Source organism: Theobroma cacao, chromosome 6 (genome assembly GCF_000208745.1).
Source record: "Theobroma cacao cultivar B97-61/B2 chromosome 6, Criollo_cocoa_genome_V2, whole genome shotgun sequence".
Classification (NCBI taxonomy): Eukaryota; Viridiplantae; Streptophyta; class Magnoliopsida; order Malvales; family Malvaceae; genus Theobroma; species Theobroma cacao.
In genome coordinates, this window is record NC_030855.1 from 24990936 (window position 1) to 25013264 (window position 22329).

General features: G+C 36.8%; 3 protein-coding genes and 1 pseudogene across 3 annotated transcripts; 1 reads left to right on the plus strand and 3 right to left on the minus strand.

Moving 5' to 3' along the window:
- Positions 233-7718, minus strand: LOC18597074 (annotated as a pseudogene).
- LOC18597082 (cysteine-rich receptor-like protein kinase 10) lies at positions 9938-15414 on the minus strand. The gene is made up of 12 exons (XM_018122873.1): positions 15196-15414; positions 14870-15080; positions 14546-14783; positions 14302-14452; positions 13904-14207; positions 12107-12925; positions 11885-12001; positions 11598-11782; positions 11269-11479; positions 10932-11169; positions 10592-10742; positions 9938-10500 (listed from the first exon to the last, which is right to left on the minus strand). Exons 1-12 carry the CDS (start codon positions 15412-15414, stop codon positions 10204-10206), a joined length of 3141 nt encoding a protein of 1046 aa, XP_017978362.1. The 3' UTR covers positions 9938-10203.
- LOC108662465 (cysteine-rich repeat secretory protein 38) lies at positions 15528-17062 on the minus strand. The gene is made up of 3 exons (XM_018122874.1): positions 16300-17062; positions 15716-15809; positions 15528-15615 (listed from the first exon to the last, which is right to left on the minus strand). The coding sequence occupies exons 1-3, from the start codon at positions 17060-17062 to the stop codon at positions 15528-15530; spliced, it is 945 nt and encodes a 314-aa protein (XP_017978363.1).
- Positions 19570-22315, plus strand: LOC18597083 (probable UDP-3-O-acylglucosamine N-acyltransferase 2, mitochondrial). Its single transcript, XM_018122630.1, has 10 exons — positions 19570-19793; positions 19905-20112; positions 20240-20316; positions 20519-20568; positions 20991-21055; positions 21157-21208; positions 21283-21353; positions 21496-21562; positions 21881-21952; positions 22079-22315. The coding sequence occupies exons 1-10, from the start codon at positions 19628-19630 to the stop codon at positions 22145-22147; spliced, it is 897 nt and encodes a 298-aa protein (XP_017978119.1). The 5' UTR covers positions 19570-19627; the 3' UTR covers positions 22148-22315.

The window sequence follows — 22329 nt, forward strand, 5'->3', positions numbered from 1 at the left end:
TGTAGGTCTCATAGATTATCCAAAAAGAAACAGAAAATTATCCCAGTGCATGTAAACAGTTTGGCATAATAACATTTTACGTTCGTGCCCCATTAACAGATCAATCTCATCGATATTCTTGTTACATTTGAACAAAGGGAATAGAGATTTTGAACATTGAACTTCCGTCTTATCAATGAAATCAGTCGACAGCTGTTAGATTAACTTTCATTTGTTACTGGGGTCAATACATTCAACGGGCTGAGATATCAGATATTGTCATCTGATTTACTGATGGATCTCTCGTTGAAGACTGATCAACTGCAACCACTCTGCCAACGGAAAATGCAGGTCTCCTTGGTTCAGGAAGAGCAATTGTATGCGTATCACTTCCTAACACAACCACAATATCAGATATGGTGGGTCTGTCTGCTGGATCTTCCTGCACGCATAAAAGCCCGACATGAATGCACCTATTGATTTCTGGTGTTGAGCATGATTCCAGCAAACAAGGGTCTACTATTTCCAGTTCTTTCCCTTCTTTCCATAGTCCCCAGGCCTGCCAATGAATTCACACAAATAATTTTTAGACACAATACAGTATTGAACTGATGGAGGGATACTTTAATTTTGACAAACAGGTAAACTCACATATGCAAGAAGTGTTTGGGCATGTTCCGTTAGGTAAAAGCCACTGTTTTTTTTCCCGCACAGAATCTCTAGTATTATCACGCCGAAGCTAAAAACGTCTGATTTCACAGAGAATAATCCCTCCATTGCATATTCTGGAGCCATGTATCCACTGTTTCATGTATAAATACCAGCCATTTTTTTCTCTTTCAGTATTTATCAAGTAAGGGTCAAGAATAAAGATTTAAGAAAATGCAAACTCACTATGTTCCCACAACTCTTTTAGTGTTAGCTGAATTCTGATTTTCACAAAAAATCCTTGCCATGCCGAAATCTGATATCTTGGCAACCATGTCTTGGTCCAGCAATACATTGCTGGGTTTTAGATCTCTATGAATGATTTTAAGTCGGGAGTCCTCGTGAAGATAAAGAAGTCCCCTAGCAATTCCACTTATAATTTCACTGCATGTCTTCCAATCAAGTTGTGGACGTTTCTCCGGATCTTAAAAAAATATATATATTGAAGATAATTTGATAAACCAAAAGATTCACATGAGACGTTCTAGTCCACTGTGGAAGAATAAAGGGTACATACCAAAGATGAAGAAATCAAGGCTTTTGTTTGGCATAAACTCGTATATGAGCAGCTTTTCCTCACCTTCAATTCCACAACCCAATAGCCTGACAAGGTTTTTATGTTGAAGTTTTGAAATTAGTATGACTTCATTCTTCAACTCTTCCAAACCTTGCCATGACCTCCTCGACAGCCTTTTAACTGCCACTTCCTTCCCATCTGCTAGCACACCCTTGAACAGTTGAATTTAATTTATAAATTCAGACACGAGACATCAATCCAGGCACATAAACAAAACTTAAGTCATAATAAACTCTGCAGAAAAAGGATGTCATAACTCTTGGATACCTTGTAAACTGTGCCGAAGCCACCTTGTCCAAGCCTGTTGGAATCAGAGAAATCATCTGTAGCTGCCCTTATAGTGGGTAAATCAAGGAAGGGAAATTCTTGAGATGTTACCAACTCGCCTTCTTGTGTAATGGTTACTCCTCTTGGGCTTGCCAATTCATATAACAATGCTTTCTGGCTTATTTCCTCATCTGCAAAAGAAATAAAGTCTTCTTTCATATCTCATTCTTTTTTTCATTTTACTGAAAATAATATATTTTGCTCTATCAAAAGGTCAAGTTTTATTAGCATCATGTAAAATGATACAGGACCTTGGCATAGCCAAGAAAAGATCATTCAAGTGATAATAGGGCAGAACCCAAAAAGGTTCTGCTATCCAACCGTATAGTGACAACAAACACCTGCTGTAACAAAACATACCTAAAAACATCCATAATTAAGATAAGATAATATATATTATCAAGATAAGATGGTTGGCCATTTCTGCAGCATTTTACCTTTTTGTGTCCTTTTCTTCCACCGGTAATAGACAACACTAGAACCAATCAGAAGCGCAAGAACCAATGCTGTTGCACATATTACTGCCACAAGGATCCCACTGCTCCATTTATCCCCTGTTTTCAGTGCAAACAATTTGGTCAAAATCCAATTTTAGCACTCAGTTTGGAATGATTGAAAAATAATGATTGAAGCATTCTTTTAGGTCGAAAATTTGAATATTGTTGTAAAACGTGGTACTGACTTTTCATTATTTTCTTTTTCATTTTTCCATTGTCTGATTGAAGTGATTAATTTTTGAGTTTGTGAGCTGTATGCCAACAAGTAGAAAGCACAGAGGAGCTATTCAAGAATGGACACAGAAAATAAAGGGTGTTGTAGAAGGGTTCTTGTGATAGGGAAAGAGAAAGTGCTGCAAATAAGTAAAAAGATGAGCTGAAGGTGGTGGAGAGCAAAATTGAAATAGTCCTGAAACACCAAGTGTTGTAACAGATGGAAGTGGAAGAGAATAAGATAAAAGAAAACCTGATCCTATCCAACTTAAATGTAATTAATCAAAGATTCAATGTTTCAAAGAAGAAAGAAAATTGATTTTCATGTTTGTACCTGCAGATCTCGGGTATATTAATGGAGAATTTGAGGCATTATAAAAGTGGTACATTTGAAACCTCACGTTACAGTTCCTGCTCAGAACAGTTCCACCTGTACGAGAATAGCAGCAGGCTTTAAGATCTCCAAGGGCTGAATCTAAGCAAGTTTGACAATTACTACCAGAAATGTCCCTACTGCACTGAACGAGACCATATATTGTTTCCTTCTTATTAAACTTTATTTCTCCAAATCCAAACATGATCTTGGAAAGGGATGCTGCCTCCGTCGAGATGTTGTTCATTAAAAACGTCAACACATCATTGAAATGATCAGGATGTGATATATTTGTCTCCTGCTTGTTTGATTCAGGATACTTTCCGGTATAAACCATCAAGGAACTGTTCTGGAATGAGTACTGAACCTGACAGAGATCGTACCAGACAATTGATTCCTCAGTTTTGCACAGGTTCATTATATCTTGGCTAGCATTCTCTATGCAACTTCGACATAACGAAGTGTTGACATCTCCTCTGCAAAGTGCTCGACCGTAGACTTGATCAGCACCATCTCCAATAGAGGTGCTGTAGAAGCCGGTATCTGAAGTATTGGAAGGTAATGCCTCAAGAACCCGCTCAAGGTTGTTTTCAAATGTGCTGTTACTTGTGTAGTTTGTGTTGTCTGAGCAAAAAGGGAAGAGAAGATTTGGGGAGACTTCGTTAAAGAGCATGAACAGCCTCAAGATCAGCAAAAGCATAGCTGAAAGTGCATAATTGCCCACTTTTCTTTTTCTTTTTCTTTGGAGTATGTTTTGCATTACTACTTTTTAGCTTAAGAACTGCAAATATGGAAGTGGACTTAATTAGAAAGGTCATTTAACTGTTTCTTCGGGGCATTTCCTCTTCTAAAACGACTTGTGGTCACAAATTTTAGGCATGGTTAAACTCATGAACATCACAAGGAAACTTCCCCTGTGAAGCTGGAAATTCACGAAGACTTCAGTATTTTTGGCAAACTCTGACTCGAACTCACAATTACCCCTATAATTTTTGTTAAACGTCATTCGTAAAGATTGACTCAGAGGTCAGTGATAATAAAATGCTTAATGGAATGGTAGGAATTAATCGTTTCATTATAAGACTTTTCAAGCATGTCCGAGGGAGTTAATAACTATTCCCTCTAATTTCAATTAAAATAGTCTATTTTTTTAAATATCGAGAAAACATATAATCAATAAAATGATTGTAATACTCGATCTCATATCATATATAAACGTATTGTCAATATTTAAGTTCATCGTTATTAATAGTTTGAATTTAAATTTTTTGAGTCACCACATCCAATGGTTACGATGATAATAACAAGTAACTGGTTATTTTCCTAGCAACTGCGTTAGTTTACAAGAGAAGGAAAGCTTATCAATTGCCTGAACGGAAGAATAAAATGACAGGGCAACTTTGACACTAAGGCATGGATAAAGAGAGATTCCATGTCATTGTATGGCTATGAACGGGGCTTAAACGTAGTTACTGGTTCTATGGTTTTCTTGAGTAAGCCCCGAATTCGACATAAATGAATAGTCAAACTGAATTAGTATACGCAAAATACAAATTACTAATGGATAAGCGTCAGGGACTTTTGATATAGACAGGAATTGACCAAACACACTATGTCCTCACTGCTTTGATATTATTCTACCCAACCAAATCTTCCATTAGCCAATACCCTTTTTGCATTCAACTTTGATCTTGAATTTCCCAAGGTTACCATCACTATGATTATGAATGCTTTGCCTTGAGCTTGGACAGCAGAAGAAGAGGCTACTTTGCCAGGTTTAAGTCATGTAAAAACAATTTAAAGCATGAGTATGACGCCGGGGACCATTGATATTCATATTGATAGGTTACGTGTAAAGCAAGGATACTAACAAAAATATAGTATTTACTACTTGCACCATGGTCATTGCTTAGGCAATCAATTGTTGCCTTGGTTTCTGATGTAGAAACTAGGCCAGTGACTGCCACTGGCATTGAATGTTCCTTTAGGTATATTATAAACATGGCATAACAACTAAAAAAATTCTTACATTATTTAAAAAAATTCAAATAAACTTTTATACTTTTATTACATTATTCAATCAAAGTTTTGGATTATTACTTGCATATGATACTTTTTTGTAAATTAATCTAAATTTGACTTTGTTTAATTCATTTTTTTATTGATCTTAATTTCTTTGAAATTTGTTATTTCCGCCTTTAAAACTAATCATTTTAGAACTATGAATGTTAACAAAGAAGGTACATGTTATTTTGTAAATATCCTTTCCTGACTTTATTATTTTATAGGCTACACATATCTTATAAATACTCTATTAAATTTTGAAATTGTCATCCAAACCCACACTCAAATATCCCAAAACACTATTTGTTAAATATTTGAATTCGTTAAATACTTTATTAAAATAAATTTAAAATCTATTTCTATATATTACTTAGGAAAATTAAATAAATTAATTAAAGTTAGTTCATACAAAAAAATGAATGAAAGTTCAAAATCATATTTCGAATAATTAATGAATTTTAGTAAGTATTACATTAATTATAAAAAATTTAAACAAAACATAGTTTATATAAATTAAATTTTAATATTAAAAATTATTATTTACAATCAAAGTCAAGTAATAAGTACTTTAAAAACCTGTGATGAGTAATAACTACTAAAATTCTATGCAAACTTCATTATAAGTATTTTAATTTTATTTTAATTGAATTGGATAATGCAAGGCCCCTAATTACAGGCTACTCATTATCCATTTTACTTAGAAAACCGTGGCTATAAAAGATTGGAATTGGACTATCCTTTTAGGAAAATTAGCCCCGGCTGATGGGTCACTTGCCTTGGGGCCATAAGCTGATCAAAGGCCCACTTCCCAATTCCCGCGTTTTTCCCAAAGATAGTCACACCACTTCTTCAGTACTACCAGCCCCTGGTCAGTTATTTAGGTGCAATATTTGAAATCGTTAAACCATTGACAAAGCAACTTTGAGCCAGCATCTGATGATGCTCAGCAAATCTTCCCACAGAGAAGGCAGGTTGTTGAGGTTGGCGTAATGTCACAGTTTCACCTTTCAACATTACCACAACAGATGACATGGAGGGCCTGTTGAATGCATCTTCTTCAACACACAACATTCGGATATGGTGAATCTTAAAAATTCATCTGGGCATCCATCGGTGGGTAATGGGTCCATCAATTCCAAGGGATTCCCTTCATTCCATAGATGCCATGCCTGCAACATTATCCAATGCTATTACCACCTTTTTTAGCAGTACTAATACGTTGAAGAGAAATGCAGGTAACTCAGCTAGAAAAATAGTTACATATGCTACGAGGCTTGGCACACGTTCTGATTGATGGAAGCCTCCATTCTTTCTGCCAGTAATTATTTCAAGCAAGAGTACCCCAAAGCTGAAAACTTCAGACTTAATCGAATATAATGCCTCCATGGCATACTCCGGAGCCATATATCCACTATTGCAAAAACACAGCTAGATTTAGAAAGGTATCTATAAGCTTGGAAAAGCAAGTATTGAGCAGATATGGCTATGTTCTTTGGCCTGGTGGGATTCTCTTCAATGGAATCCATGGCATGGTAAAGCATTTACCTTAACAGCCTTACTAACTAAAGGAAATGAATTGAAATTAGAAGAGTGGCTTACTATGTTCCGACTATTCTAGCTGTATTAGCTTCGCTATTTGCCCCTGCAAAGATTCTTGCCATTCCAAAATCTGAGATTTTGAGTTCATGTCACAATCCAGTAACACATTACTAGCTTTTATGTCCCTATGGATGATCCTAGGCCGTGAATCCTCATGTAGATAAAGAATTCCCCTTGCAATTCCATTAATAATGTTAAGACGTCTGCTCCAATTGAGTTGTGCACGTTTCTTTGAATCTGATGCAAAAACAAGTTTCAGGCAAACATTGTGAGAGTTAATTAGATTCAAGGGATCAAAACAAAGAGCTGAAAGCAAATGTGGAGTTAAGAACAGACCAAAGAGGACCACATCAAGGCTGCTGTTGGGCATAAATTCATAAACAAGCAACTTTTCCTGCGGATCCACATAGAAACCCAGAAGCCCGACAAGGTTTTTGTGCCGGAGTTTCAAAATCAGTAGGACTTCATTGTGAACTCCAGAGTGCCCTGCTCAGAGAAGCTTGAAAGCCTCTTGACTGCTACTTCCTTTCCATCAGGTAGCACACCCTACAATGAACAAACTTGTTTTCTTTTAAATTGCAGAAGAGGCATCTTACATAGTTTAATTTTTGTTTTAGATATCAATAATGACAATTTGTCAAGTATTTGATAGAAATTTCTCTTACCTTGTAAACAGGTCCAAAACCACCTTGTCCCAGTAGCTTTGAATCAGAGAAGTTATCAGTAGCTGGGTTTATGATTGCCAAATCAAAATAAGAGTCATGAGCCCTTAGCTCATCTAAACACTGATTCTGCAAATCTGTGTTCTCAGGGTCGCCGATATTGTGTAGTTGAATTTGATTCCTCAGAATTTTTTCCTTCCCTGGGACATGAAAACAAAGAGTAAAAGTCTGCATCTAAAAGCTTCCAAAGAGGAGAAAAAGAATGCTTGGGTTTGAGAGGATAACTTTTAATTGCTATGCTTACCTTCCCCAGTTCCGTCCTTCCTTACAAAGCAGTAAATGGTGGAAGCCAGTAGCAGTATCACTAAAACCGCTGATCTAATTGTAAGAACTACAATCATCCATATTTTCCTTCCTCCGCCTGAATTTGAGGGAGCAAATACTAGTATCACTTTTAGAGGATTTTATTTATTTATTAACAGGTTCATGTAATCAATTCTTAAATTAAAATAAATTTGCATACCTCCTTCCTTTTTTGTGGAAACAGAGGTGTCTTTGGCCCCATTATAAAAGGCATATAACTCATACCTAAGATAGCAGCTGCGGCTAAGTAGTCGCGCCCCACGAGAAGCATAGCACTCAGAAGAAACATCTTTAATGGCAGCCTCAAGGCATTTGTTACAGTCATCTGGGGATAAGTGCCGGGTGCACTGCACCATAGCCTACAGGGTGTCATCTGCTGTGTATGATTCTCCTCTAGCAGCATACATATTTCCTGAAGAAATGAAGGCTGCCTCTTTGGTAAGATGCCGCAGTTTGTTCTCTACCATAGAATGGAAGTGCACAGGATCAGAGATGTTAATAGTATCATCGTTGCAAAAATTGTCTGCTACATTCAATCGGCCAAAAAAATTAATATCTGAGTAGCGCAAATGGCAATATTCTTCCCATATGACTGCTTACGTTCTGTTTGGGCAAAGATACATGATAGCCTTTGATGCAATAGAGATGCAGTCTTGGCAGGTTTCATATGAAACATAGTCGAGGCACATGTACTGACCATAACCTCTATCAGTGCCATTCCCATAAGGTATGGTTGTATTTGGAGACAGAAGCCCCTAAGGTTAGTAACGAAAGGAGATTGTTGAGATTTTCGGAATGAAGTATTCAATAAATTGTTGCTAGTATTGTCTGAACAAAGTGGGTGGGGAGGATCAGCAAGAGCAAGATCATGAATGCCAAATAAAAAAGAACAAAGCTGGAATGACTCAAGTCCAATCACTGACTCAGTAATTTTTTGAGTTTAAATCACGTAACCTTCAAAAGCTTAAACTTAAGTTTAGGCTCAAAAAGTTATTGGGTCAGTGATTGAACTTGAGTCGTTACAAAAGCAAAAGCAAAAGAATGGTTTGTGTAGAACTGGAATGATCCATATCTTGTCTCTCCAGTCTCTGCAACACCGCGATATTGGCTCAACTGCAGATTAACCGTCAGGTGTATACCTTAAATGTTAGTATGAGATAGAAATTCTAACAAGAAGTTTCTGGTGAGTCAAATCTATGATACTCGTTGATGAATTTCTTATAGAGTTTACTCGGAAACCATGTAGATATGCAATAAATTGACCAAAATGTAAAAAACAGTTGAATGGTCCTACTTATGCAATGACCACGACCTTTAGGGGTACAAGTCAAGTCAACAGGCGGTTGATTATTTGCTAAAAAGCAAATGGAAAATTCAAGGGAAAAAGAAGGCAAATCACTGAATCAGGCTACAACTTAAGGGAGATAAGTTAAACGCTGGCAAAGTTTAACTACACTTGGAGTAGTTCCAGGAAGGTGCTTTCCGCCTGCTGCGTCACTTTAAGCCTGAGGATATACTGGACACCTTGACCTGACCAGAACCTTTTATCAGCCTGCTGCGCATTTACCGGTGCATTGGCAATGTCTTCTTTGTTTTTTTTAAGGAAAGTTCTTGATTAAAACATTGTAAGTACTACTATAAACAAGTATTGCTAATAACATTTTACGTTCGTGCCCCGTTAACAGAACAATCTCGTCGATATTCTTGTTACATTTGAACAAAGGGAATAGAGGTTTTGGACATTGAACTTTGATCCTGTTAATGAAATCAGTTGACAGCTGTTAGATTAAATTTAATTTATTAATGGGGTCAACACATTCAATGGGTTGAGATATTAGATATTGTCACCTTATATTAAGTTCGAGTAATAGGTATTCTAAAAATCACTACCAAACCTGTCACGAGTGGTAACCACTGCTCAAATTCTATTTGAACTTCTACTTGAACTGGATTATAATTATTTGGAGTTGGACTATCCTTTTAGGAAGATTTGACCCAGACTGATGGGTCACCTGCCTTGGAGCCATAAACAGATCAAAGGACCACTTCCCATTTCCCGCGTTTTTCCCAAAGAAAGTTAGCACTCATTTCCAGTTCTTCCAAACCCTGGTCGTTATGGCAGTTACTCTGAAAAGATTCTCCTCCATTTACATTTTTTTTATTATTTTTTTAATAATTAATAAAAAAATTTAAATCTTACTTTTTAGACAAAAAAATCATGTACTAACTAGTAAGGTAAATATTCGGATACTCCTCCATTTACCCTTTCCTTTTCAGAAATTTCCCTGCTCAAAATTTTGGCATGGCAAAGAAGGCCGTTGACCTGAGACAAGCTGGCATCCTCTCACAAATCAAAATCAATGCAATTAAAATACTCTGTGCTTTACCTTTCCAAAAAAAAAAATTCTCTGTGCTTTGCTTTTTGCGGGTATATTATGAGCCATAACAGGGATTCCTCTTCATCAACCAAAGAACAGTTTACCATTTTCTTGTCCCCTTCAGATAACTAAAGAGTGGCTGTCATGAATAATCAAAGCTTAGCCAATTTCATCAGATATTATTTTACTTGTTTTAAGTTTTCAGAACGTTTTCATTATCTGCAATGATAGCACACCTCTTTTTCTCATTGGAAAAGAGGACAACAGACAAAACGTGGTCCCAGAGGGAATGGAACAAGTAAACCATGAAATTCCAGATGGAAACGTGGAAATTTTTTTCTTTTGGCAATTGGTATTCACGGAGGCACTAACCCACAAATATATCATAGTCAGAAATCGAAAAATTCAAAGAAAATATGGAATTTCTCTCAAGGCAAGCCATCCCTGGACTTCCAAAGGTCAATCATCTAGGTGCAATATTTGAAATCGTTAAGCCATTGACAGAGCAACTATGAGCCAGCGTTTGATGATGATCAGCAAATCTTCCCACAGAGAAGGCAGGTTGTTGAGGTTGGCATAATGTCACAGCTTCACCTTTCAACATTACCACAACAGATGACATGGTCGGCCTGTTGAATGCGTCTTCTTCAACACACAACAGTCCGATATGGATGTATCTTAAGAATTCATCTGGGCATCCATCGGTTAGTAATGGGTCCATCAATTCCAAGGCATTCCCTTCATTCCATAGATGCCATGCCTGCATCAATATCCAATGTTGTTACAAACTTTTTTTGCAGTGCTGATACATTGGAGAGAAATGCAAGTAATTTAGCTACAAAAATAGTTACATATGCTACTAGAGTTGGGACACGTTTTGATTGATGAAAGCCTGCATTCCTTCTGCCAGTAATTATCTCAAGCAAGAGTACCCCAAAGCTGAAAACGTCAGACTTAATCGAATATAATCCCTCCATGGCATACTCCGGAGCCATATATCCACTATTTCACAAACACAGCTAGGGTTAGAAACGGTATCAAGAAGCTTGGAAAAACAAGAATTGCGCAGATATGGCTATGTGCTTTGGCAGAGTGGTATTCTCTTCACTGGAATCCATGGCATGGTAAAGCATTTATCTTGACAATCTTGCTAACTTAAGGAAATGAATTGAAATTAGAAGAGAGGCTTACTATGTTCCCACTATTCTAGCTGTATTAGCTTCACTATTTGCCCCTGCAAAGATTCTTGCCATTCCAAAATCCGAGATTTTTGGGTTCATGTCACAATCCAGTAACACGTTACTAGCTTTTATGTCCCTATGGATGATCCTAAGCCGTGAATCCTCATGTAGATAAAGAATTCCCCTTGCAATTCCATTAATGATGTTAAGACGTCTGCTCCAATTGAGTTGTGCACGTTTCTTTGAATCTGATGCAAAAACAAGTTTCAGGCAAACACTGTGAGATGTTAATAGATTCAAGGGATTAAAACAAAAAGCTCTAAGCAAACGTGGAGTTAAGAACAGACCAAAGAGGACCACGTCAAGGCTGCTGTTGGGCATAAATTCATAAACAAGCAACTTTTCCTGCTGATCCACACAGAAACCCAAAAGCCCGACGAGATTTTTGTGCTGAAGTTTCAATATCAGTAGGACTTCATTTGTGAACTCCAGAGTACCCTGCTCAGAGAAGCTTGAAAGCCTCTTGACAGCTACTTCCTTTCCATCAGGTAGTACACCCTAAAATGAATAAACTTGTTTTCTTTTAAATTGCAGAAGAGGCATCTTGGATAATTTAATTTTTGATTTAGATGTCAATAATGAAATGTGTTAAGTATTTGATAGAAATTTCTCTTACCTTGTAAACAGGTCCAAAACCACCTTGTCCCAGCAGCTTTGAATGAGAGAAGTTATCAGTAGCTGAGTTTATGGTTGCCAAATCAAAATAAGAGTCATGAGCCCTTAGCTCATCTAAACCTTCAAAATACTGGTTCTGCAAATCTGTGTTCTCAGGGTCGCCAATATTGTGTAGTTTTTTCTTCCCTGGTACATGAAAACAAAGAGTAAAAGTTTGCATCTAAAGCTTCAAAAGAGGAGAAAAGGAATGCTTGCATTTGAGAGAATAACTTTGACCGCTATGCTTACCGTTTCCAGTTCCTTTCTTCCTTGCAACACAATACATGGTGGAAGCCAGTAGCAGTATCACTAAAACCGCTGATCCAATTGTAAGAACTACAGTCATCCATATTTTCCTTCCACCACCTGAATTTGAGGGAGCGAATACTAGTATCACTTTCAGAGGATTTTATTTATTTATTATTAACAGGTTCATGTAATCAATTCTTAAATTGAAATAAATTTGCACACCTCCTTTCTTTTCTGTGGAAACAGAGGGCTCTTTGGCGCCATCATAAAAGGCATATAACTCATACCTAAGATAGCAGCTGCGACTAAGAAGTCGTGCCCCACGAGAAGCATAGCACTCAGAAGAAACATCTTTAATGGCAGCCTCAAGGCATTCGTTACAGTCATCTGGGGATAAGTCTCGGGTGCACTGCACCATAGCATACAGGGTGTCATCTGCTGTATATGGTTCTCCTCCAGCAGCATACATATTTGTTGAAGAATTGAAGGCTGCCCTTTTGGTAAGATTTCGCAGCTTGTTCTCTACGATAGATTGGAAGTGTACAGGATCCGAGATGTTAATAATATTATCTTTGCAAAAATTGTCTGCTACATTCAATCGGCCAAAAAAATTATTATCTGAGTAGCGCAATTGGCAATCTTCCTCCCATACGACTGCTTCCGTTCTATTTGGACAAAGATACGTGATAGCCTTTGATGCAACGGAGATGCAGTCTTGGCAGGTTTCATATGAAACATAGTCGAGGCACAGGTACTGACCATAAACTCTATCCGTGCCATTCCCATAAGAGGTATTGTTGTATTTGGAGACAGAAGCTTCTGATGGTAGTAACGAAAGCAGATTGTTGAGATTATTTTGGAATGAACTATTCAATAAATGATTGCTAGTATTGTTTGAACAAAGTGGGTAGGGAGGATCAGCAAGAGCAAGATCATGAAGACCAGAAAGAAAAGAACAAAGCAAAAGCAAACGAATGGTTTGTGTAGAACTGGAATGATCCATATCTTGTCTCTCCAGTCTCTGCAACACTGCAAGATTGGCTCAACTGCAGCTTAACCTTTAGGTGCAGACCTTAAATATTACTATGAGATAGAAATTCTAACAAGCAGTTTCTGGTGAGCAAGAACTTTCAAGTGAAAGTCAAATCAATGGTACTCGTAGATGAATTTATTCCTGGGAAACTAAGTAGAATGGAAAAACAATTCAATTGTCCTACTTGTACAATGACCGCGACCTTTCGGGGTACAAGTCAACCCAACAGGCGGTTGATTATTTGCTAACAGGCGAATAGAAAATTTTAGGGAAAACGAAGGCAGAATCATTGAATCAGGCTACAACTTTAGGCAGACAAACAAAAGGCTGATAAAGTTTAACTACACTTGGTGTAGTTCCAGGAAGGTGCTTTCCACCTGCTGCGCCACTTTAAGCCTGACGGTATACTGGATACCTTGACCTGACCAGAACCTTCTGTCAGCCTGCTGCATGTTTACCAGTATCAACTAGTACATTGGTAACGTCTTTATTTATTTTTTTTTAGGAAATGTAGAGGAGTTGCATTTCTTACATATCTTAATTAAAACATTGTAATTACTACTGCTAATTATGTCACTTAGATAAAATGAAACAAATGTCGTGCATTAATGTATTAAAAGGGTGTAATCGTTAATCTAGCAAACATCCAAAAGTTATAATAGAAGAAGAAGAAGCCTCTAGCCAAAGCTACTTCCACTAAGGCATTTTCTTGTAATTAAGGTGATTTGGTAGCATTTTCTTCTACCTTATTTAGCAGGAAGCAAACAATTATATGTCCAAAAGAGGAAAATTATCCCAGAGCATATAAAGAGAATTTCTAATAACATTTGATGATCATGCCCCACGAACAGAACAATCTCAGTAATATTCTTGTTACATTGAACAAAGGGAGTACAGATTTTGAACACTGAAATTTTGTCCTATCAAGGAGATCAGTTGACTGCTGCTAGATTAAATTTAATTTGTTAATGGGGGTCAATACATTCAACGGGCTGAGATATCAGATACTGTCATCTGATTCATTGATGGATCTATCATTGAAGACTGATCAATTGCGATCACTCTGCCCACAGAAAATGCTGGTCTCTTTGGTTCAGGAAGAGCAATCGTATCCGTATCACTTCCTAAGACAACCACAATATCAGACATGGTGGGTCTGTCTGCTGGATCTTCCTGCACGCATAAAAGCCCGACATGAAAGCACCGGTTGATTTCCGGTTTTGAGCATGATTCCAGCAAAAAAGGGTCCACTATTTCCAATTCTTTACCTTCTCTCCATATTTGCCAGGCCTGCCGATAAATTCACATAAAATCAAAATTTAGAGAGAACAGAGTATTCTACTGATGGAGGGATACTTTAATTTTATCAAACAGGTAAACTCACATAAGCAAGAAGTGTCTGGGCATGTTCTGTTAGGTAAAAGCCACTATTTTTTTGCCCACACAGAATCTCTAGCACTATCACGCCAAAGCTAAAAACATCGGATTTCACAGAGAATAACCCCTCCATTGCATATTCTGGAGCCATGTATCCACTGTTTCATGTATAAATGCCAGCCATTTTTTGATCTTTTAGTGATTATCAAGTAAGGGTCAAGAACAAAAGATTTAAGAAAAAGTAAACTCACTATGTTCCCACAACTCTTTTAGTGTTAGCTGAATTCTGGTTTTCACAAAAAATTCTTGCCATGCCAAAATCTGATATCTTGGCAACCATGTCTTGGTCCAACAATACATTGCTGGGTTTTAGATCTCTATGAATGATTTTAAGTCGGGAATCCTCGTGAAGATAGAGAAGTCCCCTGGCAATTCCACTTATAATTCCAAAGCATGTCTTCCAATCAAGTTGTGGGCGTTTCTCCGGATCTGAAAAAAAATATATTGAAGATCATTTGATAAACAAAGAGATTCACATGAGTTGTAGTCTACTTGGAAGAATAAAGGGTACATACCAAAGATGAAGAAATCAAGGCTTTTGTTTGGCATAAACTCGTATATGAGCAGCTTTTCCTCACCTTCAATTCCACAGCCCAATAGCCTGACAAGGTTTTTATGTTGAAGTTTTGAAATTAATATGACTTCATTCTTCAACTCTTCCAAACCTTGCCATGACCTCCTCGACAGCCTTTTAACTGCCACTTCCTTCCCATCTGCTAGCACACCCTTGAACAGTTGAATTTAATTTATAAATTCAGACACGAGACATCAATCCAGGCACATAAACAAAACTTAAGTCATAATAAACTTTGCGGAAAAGGAGGTCATAACTCTTGGATACCTTGTAAACTGTGCCGAAGCCACCTTGTCCGAGCCTGTTGGAATCAGAGAAATCATCCGTAGCTGCCCTTATAGTGGGTAAATCAAGGAAGGGAAATTCTTGAGATGTTACCAACTCGCCTTCTTGTGTAATGGTTACTCCCTTTGGGCTTGCCAATTCATATAACAATGCTTTCTGGCTTATTGCCTCATCTGCAAAAGAAATAAAATCTTCTTTCATATCTCATTCTTTTTTTCATTTTACTGAAAATAATATATTTTGCTCTATCAAAAGGTCAAGTTTTATTAGCATCATGTAAAATGATACAGGACCTTGGCATAGCCAAGAAAAGATCATTCAAGTGATAATAGGGCAGAACCCAAAAAGGTTCTGCTATCCAACCGTATAGTGACAAGAAACACCTGCTGTAACAAAACATACCTAAAAACATCCATAATTAAGATAAGATAACATATACTATCAAGAAAAGATGGTTGGCCATTTCTGCAGCATTTTACCGTTTTGTGTCCTTTTCTTCCACCGGTAATAGACAACGCTAGAACCAATCAGAAGCGCAAGAACCAATGCTGTTGCACATATTACTGCCACAAGCATCCCACTGCTCCATTTATCCCCTGTTTTCAGTGCAAACAATTTGGTCAAAATCCAATTTTAGCACTCAGTTTGGAATTATTGAAAAATAATGATTGAAGCATTCTTTTAGGTCGAAAATTTGAATATTGTTGTAAAACGTGGTACTGACTTTTCATTATTTTCTTTTTCATTTTTCCATTGTCTGATTGAAGTGATTAATTTTTGAGTTTGTGAGCTGTATGCCAACAAGTAGAAAGCACAGAGGAGCTATTCAAGAATGGACACAGAAAATAAAGGGTGTTGTAGAAGGGTTCTTGTGATAGGGAAAGAGAAAGTGCTGCAAATAAGTAAAAAGATGAGCTGAAGGTGGTGGAGAGCAAAATTGAAATAGTCCTGAAACACCAAGTGTTGTAACAGATGGAAGTGGAAGAGAATAAGATAAAAGAAAACCTGATCCTATCCAACTTAAATGTAATTAATCAAAGATTCAATGTTTCAAAGAAGAAAGAAAATTGATTTTCATGTTTGTACCTGCAGATTTCGGGTATATTAATGGAGAATTTGAGGCATTATAAAAGTGGTACATTTGAAACCTCACGTTACAGTTCCTGCTCAGAACAGTTCCACCTGTACGGGAATAGCAGCAGGCTTTAAGATCTCCAAGGGCTGAATCTAAGCAAGTTTGACATTTACTACCAGAAATGTCCCTACTGCACTGAACGAGACCATATATTGTTTCCTTCTTATTAAACTTTATTTCTCCAAATCCAAACATGATCTTGGAAAGGGCTGCTGCCTCCGTCGAGATGTTGTTCATTAAAAACGTCAACACATCATTGAAATGATCAGGATGTGATATATTTGTCTCCTGCTTGTTTGATTCAGGATACTTTCCGGTATAAACCATCAAGGAACTGTTCTGGAATGAGTACTGAACCTGACAGAGATCGTACCAGACAATTGCTTCTTCAGTTTTGCACAGGTTCATTATATCTTGGCTAGCATTCTCTATGCAACTTCGACATAACGAAGTGTTGACATCTCCTCTGCAAAGTGCTCGACCGTAGACTTGATCAGCACCATCTCCAATAGAGGTGCTGTAGAAGCCGGTATCTGAAGTATTGGAAGGTAATGCCTCAAGAACCCGCTCAAGGTTGTTTTCAAATGTGCTGTTACTTGTGTAGTTTGTGTTTTCTGAGCAAAAAGTGAAGAGAAGATTTGGGGAGACTTCGTCAAAGAGCACGAACAGCCTCAAGATCAGCAAAAGCATAGCTGAAAGTGCATACTTGCCCATTTTTCTTTTTCCTTTTCTTTTTCTTTGGAGTACGTTTTGCATTACTACTTTTTAGCTTAAGAACTGTAATATGGAAGCTGACTTAATCAGAAAGCTCATTTAACTGTTTCCGCAGGACATTTCCTCTTCTAAAACGACTTGTGGTCACAAATTTTAGGCATGGTTAAACCTATTAACATCACAAGGAAACTTCAACTGAGAAGCTGAAAATTCACGAAGACTTCAGTAGTTTTGGCAAACTCTGACACAAACTGGCAATCACCCCTACAATTTTCTTTTCTTTCGTACAATATGGCTTAACTTTATATTTTTGTTCAATGTCTTTCATAAAGATTGACTTAGTGACCAGTGATAATAAAAAGTCTATAATGGCATGCAATTATAATCTTGTCATGTTAGGACTTTTCAAGTTTTATTCTGAGTTCTTTAATAACTTTTAAATAACATTATTTCTTAATATTGACGAAATATATAATCACAAAAAATATTGTGGTAATTCATCTCACATCCGATGTAAATATAATTGTTAAGATTTAAATTAATCATTATTAATAATTTGAGTTTAAATTTTTGAATCATCACACTTGGATTTCGTCACAATAATAATAAGTGGCTGATTGATTTTCTGCTTGATTAATTCGGTGGCCGTACCTGGTTGTTTTCCAGGCAACTGCGTATGTTTACAAGAAAAGAAAAGCTCCTCAATTGGCTGAACAGATAAGAATAATATACAGGGCGACTTTGACAATAAGGCATGGATGAATATTGAGAATATGAGATTCCAGCTGGTTCAATGGTGTTGTAGAGTAGACCCAGAATTCAACGTAAATTAACGAATATTCAAATTGAATAAGTATATGGTAATATACAAATTACTGATGGCTAAGCTTCAGGAAATTTTGATGAAGACAGTAATTGACCAAATACACTATCTCCAAGATTAATAATAGGATAAATTACGTAAGTGATCACCGCCTTGATATTTTTCTACTGAACCAAATCTTCCATTAACCAATACCCTTCTTGCATTCGACTTTGATCTTGAATTTCCCAAGGTTACCATCAATATAATTATTTAATACTTGCCCTTGGCTTGTGCTGAGCATGGACAGCAGAACAAGAGGCCGCTTTGATCATTGAATCTTACTTTCCCAGCTGCTGACTGCTCTTTTAATCAATTCGTATTCGTTACCACGTTGAAATCATGTAAAAAAAAAAAGCACGGGTATCACACCTGGCGACCATTGATATTCAACGAATTTCCAGGCGCAGAAACCGGCCAAGCTTACCCTATTGATAGGTTTACGAGAAGAGCAAAGATACCGAGAACAATATAGCATTAACTAATCGTAGAAATGGTCATTGCTTAGGCAATCAAACCGTTGGTCTGGTCCCCCATTCCACCATTGCTGCCCTGGTTTCTGATGTAGAAACTGCTTACAGACATTGAATACATATTCCTCTGGGGATATCACAAAAATTTTCGCCAGTCAAAACCTTGCAGTTTCAACCACGATGTTACTGACTAAGACTACATGGAATGAATTGACATTTTGTATTATCATATACTTGATGCTTTTCAATTCCTGGAGGCAAATAAAAGCACTTGCGGTTCGTTTACCAAAGACTAAATATATTTCTTTTGGCTGTCGTTTTCTCCTATGTAAGAATTGAAAAAAATGGGTGTGAGGGATGAGGTCAACTCTCGTGACATTACTTCCAATGGTGGCAAATTGACAGCAGATATAGAGAGATTATTACTTGCATGTTGTACATTAAAGTAAATTAATCTAACTTTGACTTCATTTCTTTAATTCATTTCTCTATTTGAAACTTGCTATCCCCACCTTTAAAACTAATTGATTAGAACTACAGATGCTAACGGATAAGATACCCGTTTTTAAAACATTTTATCCCAATCTTTTAATTTGATAGGAAACAAGTATATTATAAATACTCGATTAAATTTTAAAATTGTTACTGAACTTGTATTCGAATATCTTAAATATTATTCGTTAAATATCTGAATTACTCATTAAATATTTAATTAAAATAAATTTAAAATCATATTCAAAAAATTAATGAATTTAGTAACTATTACATTAATTATAAAAAATTTATAAATAAATATATTAAAAAACTAAAATTTAATATTAACATTCATTATTTATAATTAGATTCGAGTAATGACTATTTTAAGATTGTTACCCGAACACATGATAGATAATAATTTGATCATCCAAACTCGATTATAAGGTACTCTATTCTTATCGAATTAGATAATACACGACATATGATTACAAGGTACCCATTGTTATTCTTAATTAGAACATCACTACAAGAATAAAAAAAAAAAACAAATAAAAGATTGGAATTGGACTATCCTTTTTAGGAAGATTTGGCCCAGACTGATGGGTCACTTGCCTTGGGGCCATAAGCTGATCGAAGGCCCACTTATTGGAGCTGCGCCCATCCCATTCCCGCCTTTTTTTTCCGAAGAGCCGTTACCATTTCTTTCCAGCTGTTCCTTTAACCATCACTCTAGCTGAATATCCCCTAGTCGTTATGGCAGTTACTCTAAAAAGATTATCCTTCATTTGCCCTTTCCTTTTCAGGAATTTCCCTATTCAAAACTTTCCTCTTTCGACTTCTTCGCGTTTTGGCACTTTCTGTAATTTCTCCGTGTCCCCAACTAACCAAACCACGCTCCAAAGCAGTACTGCTAGCTCTGGTAAGTTCCCATTGCAGCTCAGTTGTTTGCTGAAATGTCTCAATGGACATGTTACTTGTACTCTTACTAGTTAAGTTTGCTCTTTTTTTCATTCCCTGTCTGTCGAGATAGAAAAAGGAGCCGAATTTGATCACCGGGGGTTCTTAAAATGGCAAAATGGAGGTGGGTATTTTCATGAGTCAGCTTGCATTGATCCAACGGTGCTTATTGAGATCGGCGCCATAGTTCATTCAAAATCTGTGTTGGGTGCGAATGCTCATGTTGGGTCAGGGACTGTTATTGGACCTAGTGTTACAATTGGTCAATTTACAAAGATCGGGTAAATCAGTCCATATTTATCAGCAAATGCACATGCTGACATCACACGCTGTTTAATTTAGTTTCGCTTTGCAATTTTGCATTTATGACCTCTTTTGATTTCTGATGGATGTATTATATTTCGCCAGGTATAATACTGCACTCAGTAACTGCACTGTAGGGGATTCATGTGTAATTCATAACGGAGTTTGCATAGGTCAAGATGGTAAGGCTGGGTATTTGAGCTTGGATTTTATATCAGCTAATGGAAGTTAAAGGAGGCATCCAATTCATTCAACATATGATAGTGGTCCAGTGTCAAAAAATTTTTACTTATATTCCCTTAACCTCCCAATCTGTGTTGTAGGTCTATTAAAGAGTAACTTATACAAGAGTTGAATTGTTTGTTTCAATTTGTTCATTTGCAGGATTTGGATTCTTTGTCGATGAGGATGGCAGCATGGTCAAGAAACCTCAAGTTGGTGTTCTTTATTGGACTTTAAGCTATCCAACACTGTCAAACTAGATAAATATATCAATAACAAGATCATATTTTCTTTAATGCCCTGAATACTGACAATGGACTAAGCACATTAACTAAAATGCCGTTGTAAACTTGCAACGCAAGTACAATCTGTTAACTGTTAGAATAGCTTTATTTTTCTCTTATGTTGCCACAGCAAGTCACCAACTTCATTAAACTTGCTTGTGTTTTGAGCGGTGCGAGGCCAAAATTAGGAAAAGTTTTATAATTGGCATTTCTTTTATCATTGAATTGATTCTTTTTAGAATCTGTTAGAGCATAGAAAGCGTATTTAAGATAATTTATTCAGAGTTGATTTGAGCAAGTGAGTTGTTTTACTAAGTATATTTTTTTCTTTCTCCTTTGTTTTTCCCCAGATGCTAAATGCTAGGATAGGGAACTATGTGGAAATTGGAGCTAATACATGCATTGACCGCGGCAGGTGAGTTGTCTGTTGGCTCTGAATATTTTCACTGCGAACTATCTTGCATATTCCTCAGCGCTCCTGTCTTTAATGAAAGTATCACCTATTTGGCTTTGCAGTTGGAGAGATACAGTCATAGGAGATCATGCAAAGATAGATAACTTAGTGCAGGTGATATTTGCTATCTGGCCTTGTCGATAGGTATGTTCTGTGGTATAATCTTACCAAAATGCTGGCCTTTGCAGATTGGACATAATGTAGTTATTGGGAACAGTTGCATGCTTTGTGGACAGGTCGGCATAGCAGGTTCAGTGACGTATGTTATTACTGTTTTTTTTTCTTCCTTCTTCCTTTCAATTGGTTCCTCACGTTCCCATGTATTAATGTATCTGAACTTTATGAAGGTTTTAAAGTTCCTGGGAATTGTTATCATCTTTGGTTTTTCTCTCCTGCCACAGGATAGGAGACTATGTAGTCCTAGGGGGAAGAGTAGCAGTTCGTGATCATGTTTCTATTGCATCAAAGGTATTTACTTGATTTTGAGAGGAAACAAATTATTGCATCAAGTTGTTGAGTTTTATGTATAGAAAGAGACACAATTAAATGATCAATGTGACACTTGATTTGCATGATTAGAAATTCACATCAAATTAGCATGTGATTTGGAAAAGAAAAATGATCCATTTTTAGTCTCTAAACTTGCTGAAATGTGTCTTGCTTCCTGTATATTTTTCTTTTGTCATTGATTTGATTATCTCCCATTACATTAACATAGGGAGTTATGTTTTGGATGCTTCCATGAAGGTATATTTCATTAGAAAATATCTAAGTTGGCGATTGCAGGTTCGACTTGCTGCTAATAGCTGTGTCACTAAGGACATCAGAACACCCGGGGACTATGGTGGCTTCCCTGCTGTAAGAGCTCCTTTTACATGCTTAACATCTCTGATATCAGTGTAGATCTAAAACTCATCAGCCAAATTGATTTGCTTGGAGAGCTGAAATAAAATGAGGCCTAAAGATATTCTGTTTGCTTTGCAGGTTCCCATTCATGTTTGGCGAAGACAAATTGCAATTCAGTGTCAGGGTTCGAACAAGGGGACATCCTGAGGTTGTTAATAGATTAGTTTATACAAGAAAGTAATGTTTGATACTTATGTCCCTAATAATACCTATTATTTTCCTTTTTCAAGAATGATTTGAAGAGAGAGAGAGAATGCTACCCGTCAATGTATTATAGTTTAAACTATCACTAATGCATGATTCACCTTCAATTTACAGGTACCAAGATC

Excerpts from the sequence above, each read along its gene's own strand:
- LOC18597083 (XM_018122630.1), top strand. The coding sequence starts at position 19,628 with ATGGCAGTTACTCTAAAAAGATTATCCTTCATTTGCCCTTTCCTTTTC. Across the intron at positions 21,056-21,156 it reads ACATGCATTGACCGCGGCAG|TTGGAGAGATACAGTCATAG; the intron begins GTGAGTTGTCTG and ends TTGGCTTTGCAG. Across the intron at positions 21,563-21,880 it reads ATGTTTCTATTGCATCAAAG|GTTCGACTTGCTGCTAATAG; the intron begins GTATTTACTTGA and ends TGGCGATTGCAG.
- LOC108662465 (XM_018122874.1), bottom strand. The coding sequence starts at position 17,062 with ATGGGCAAGTATGCACTTTCAGCTATGCTTTTGCTGATCTTGAGGCTG. Across the intron at positions 15,810-16,299 it reads AATATACCCGAAATCTGCAG|GGGATAAATGGAGCAGTGGG; the intron begins GTACAAACATGA and ends CACTGAAAACAG. Across the intron at positions 15,616-15,715 it reads TCTAGCGTTGTCTATTACCG|GTATGTTTTGTTACAGCAGG; the intron begins GTGGAAGAAAAG and ends GGATGTTTTTAG.
- LOC18597082 (XM_018122873.1), bottom strand. The coding sequence starts at position 15,414 with ATGAAAGAAGATTTTATTTCTTTTGCAGATGAGGCAATAAGCCAGAAA. Across the intron at positions 11,783-11,884 it reads GAAGAAAGGAACTGGAAACG|GGAAGAAAAAACTACACAAT; the intron begins GTAAGCATAGCG and ends TTCATGTACCAG. Across the intron at positions 10,501-10,591 it reads TCCCAACTCTAGTAGCATAT|GCATGGCATCTATGGAATGA; the intron begins GTAACTATTTTT and ends ATATTGATGCAG.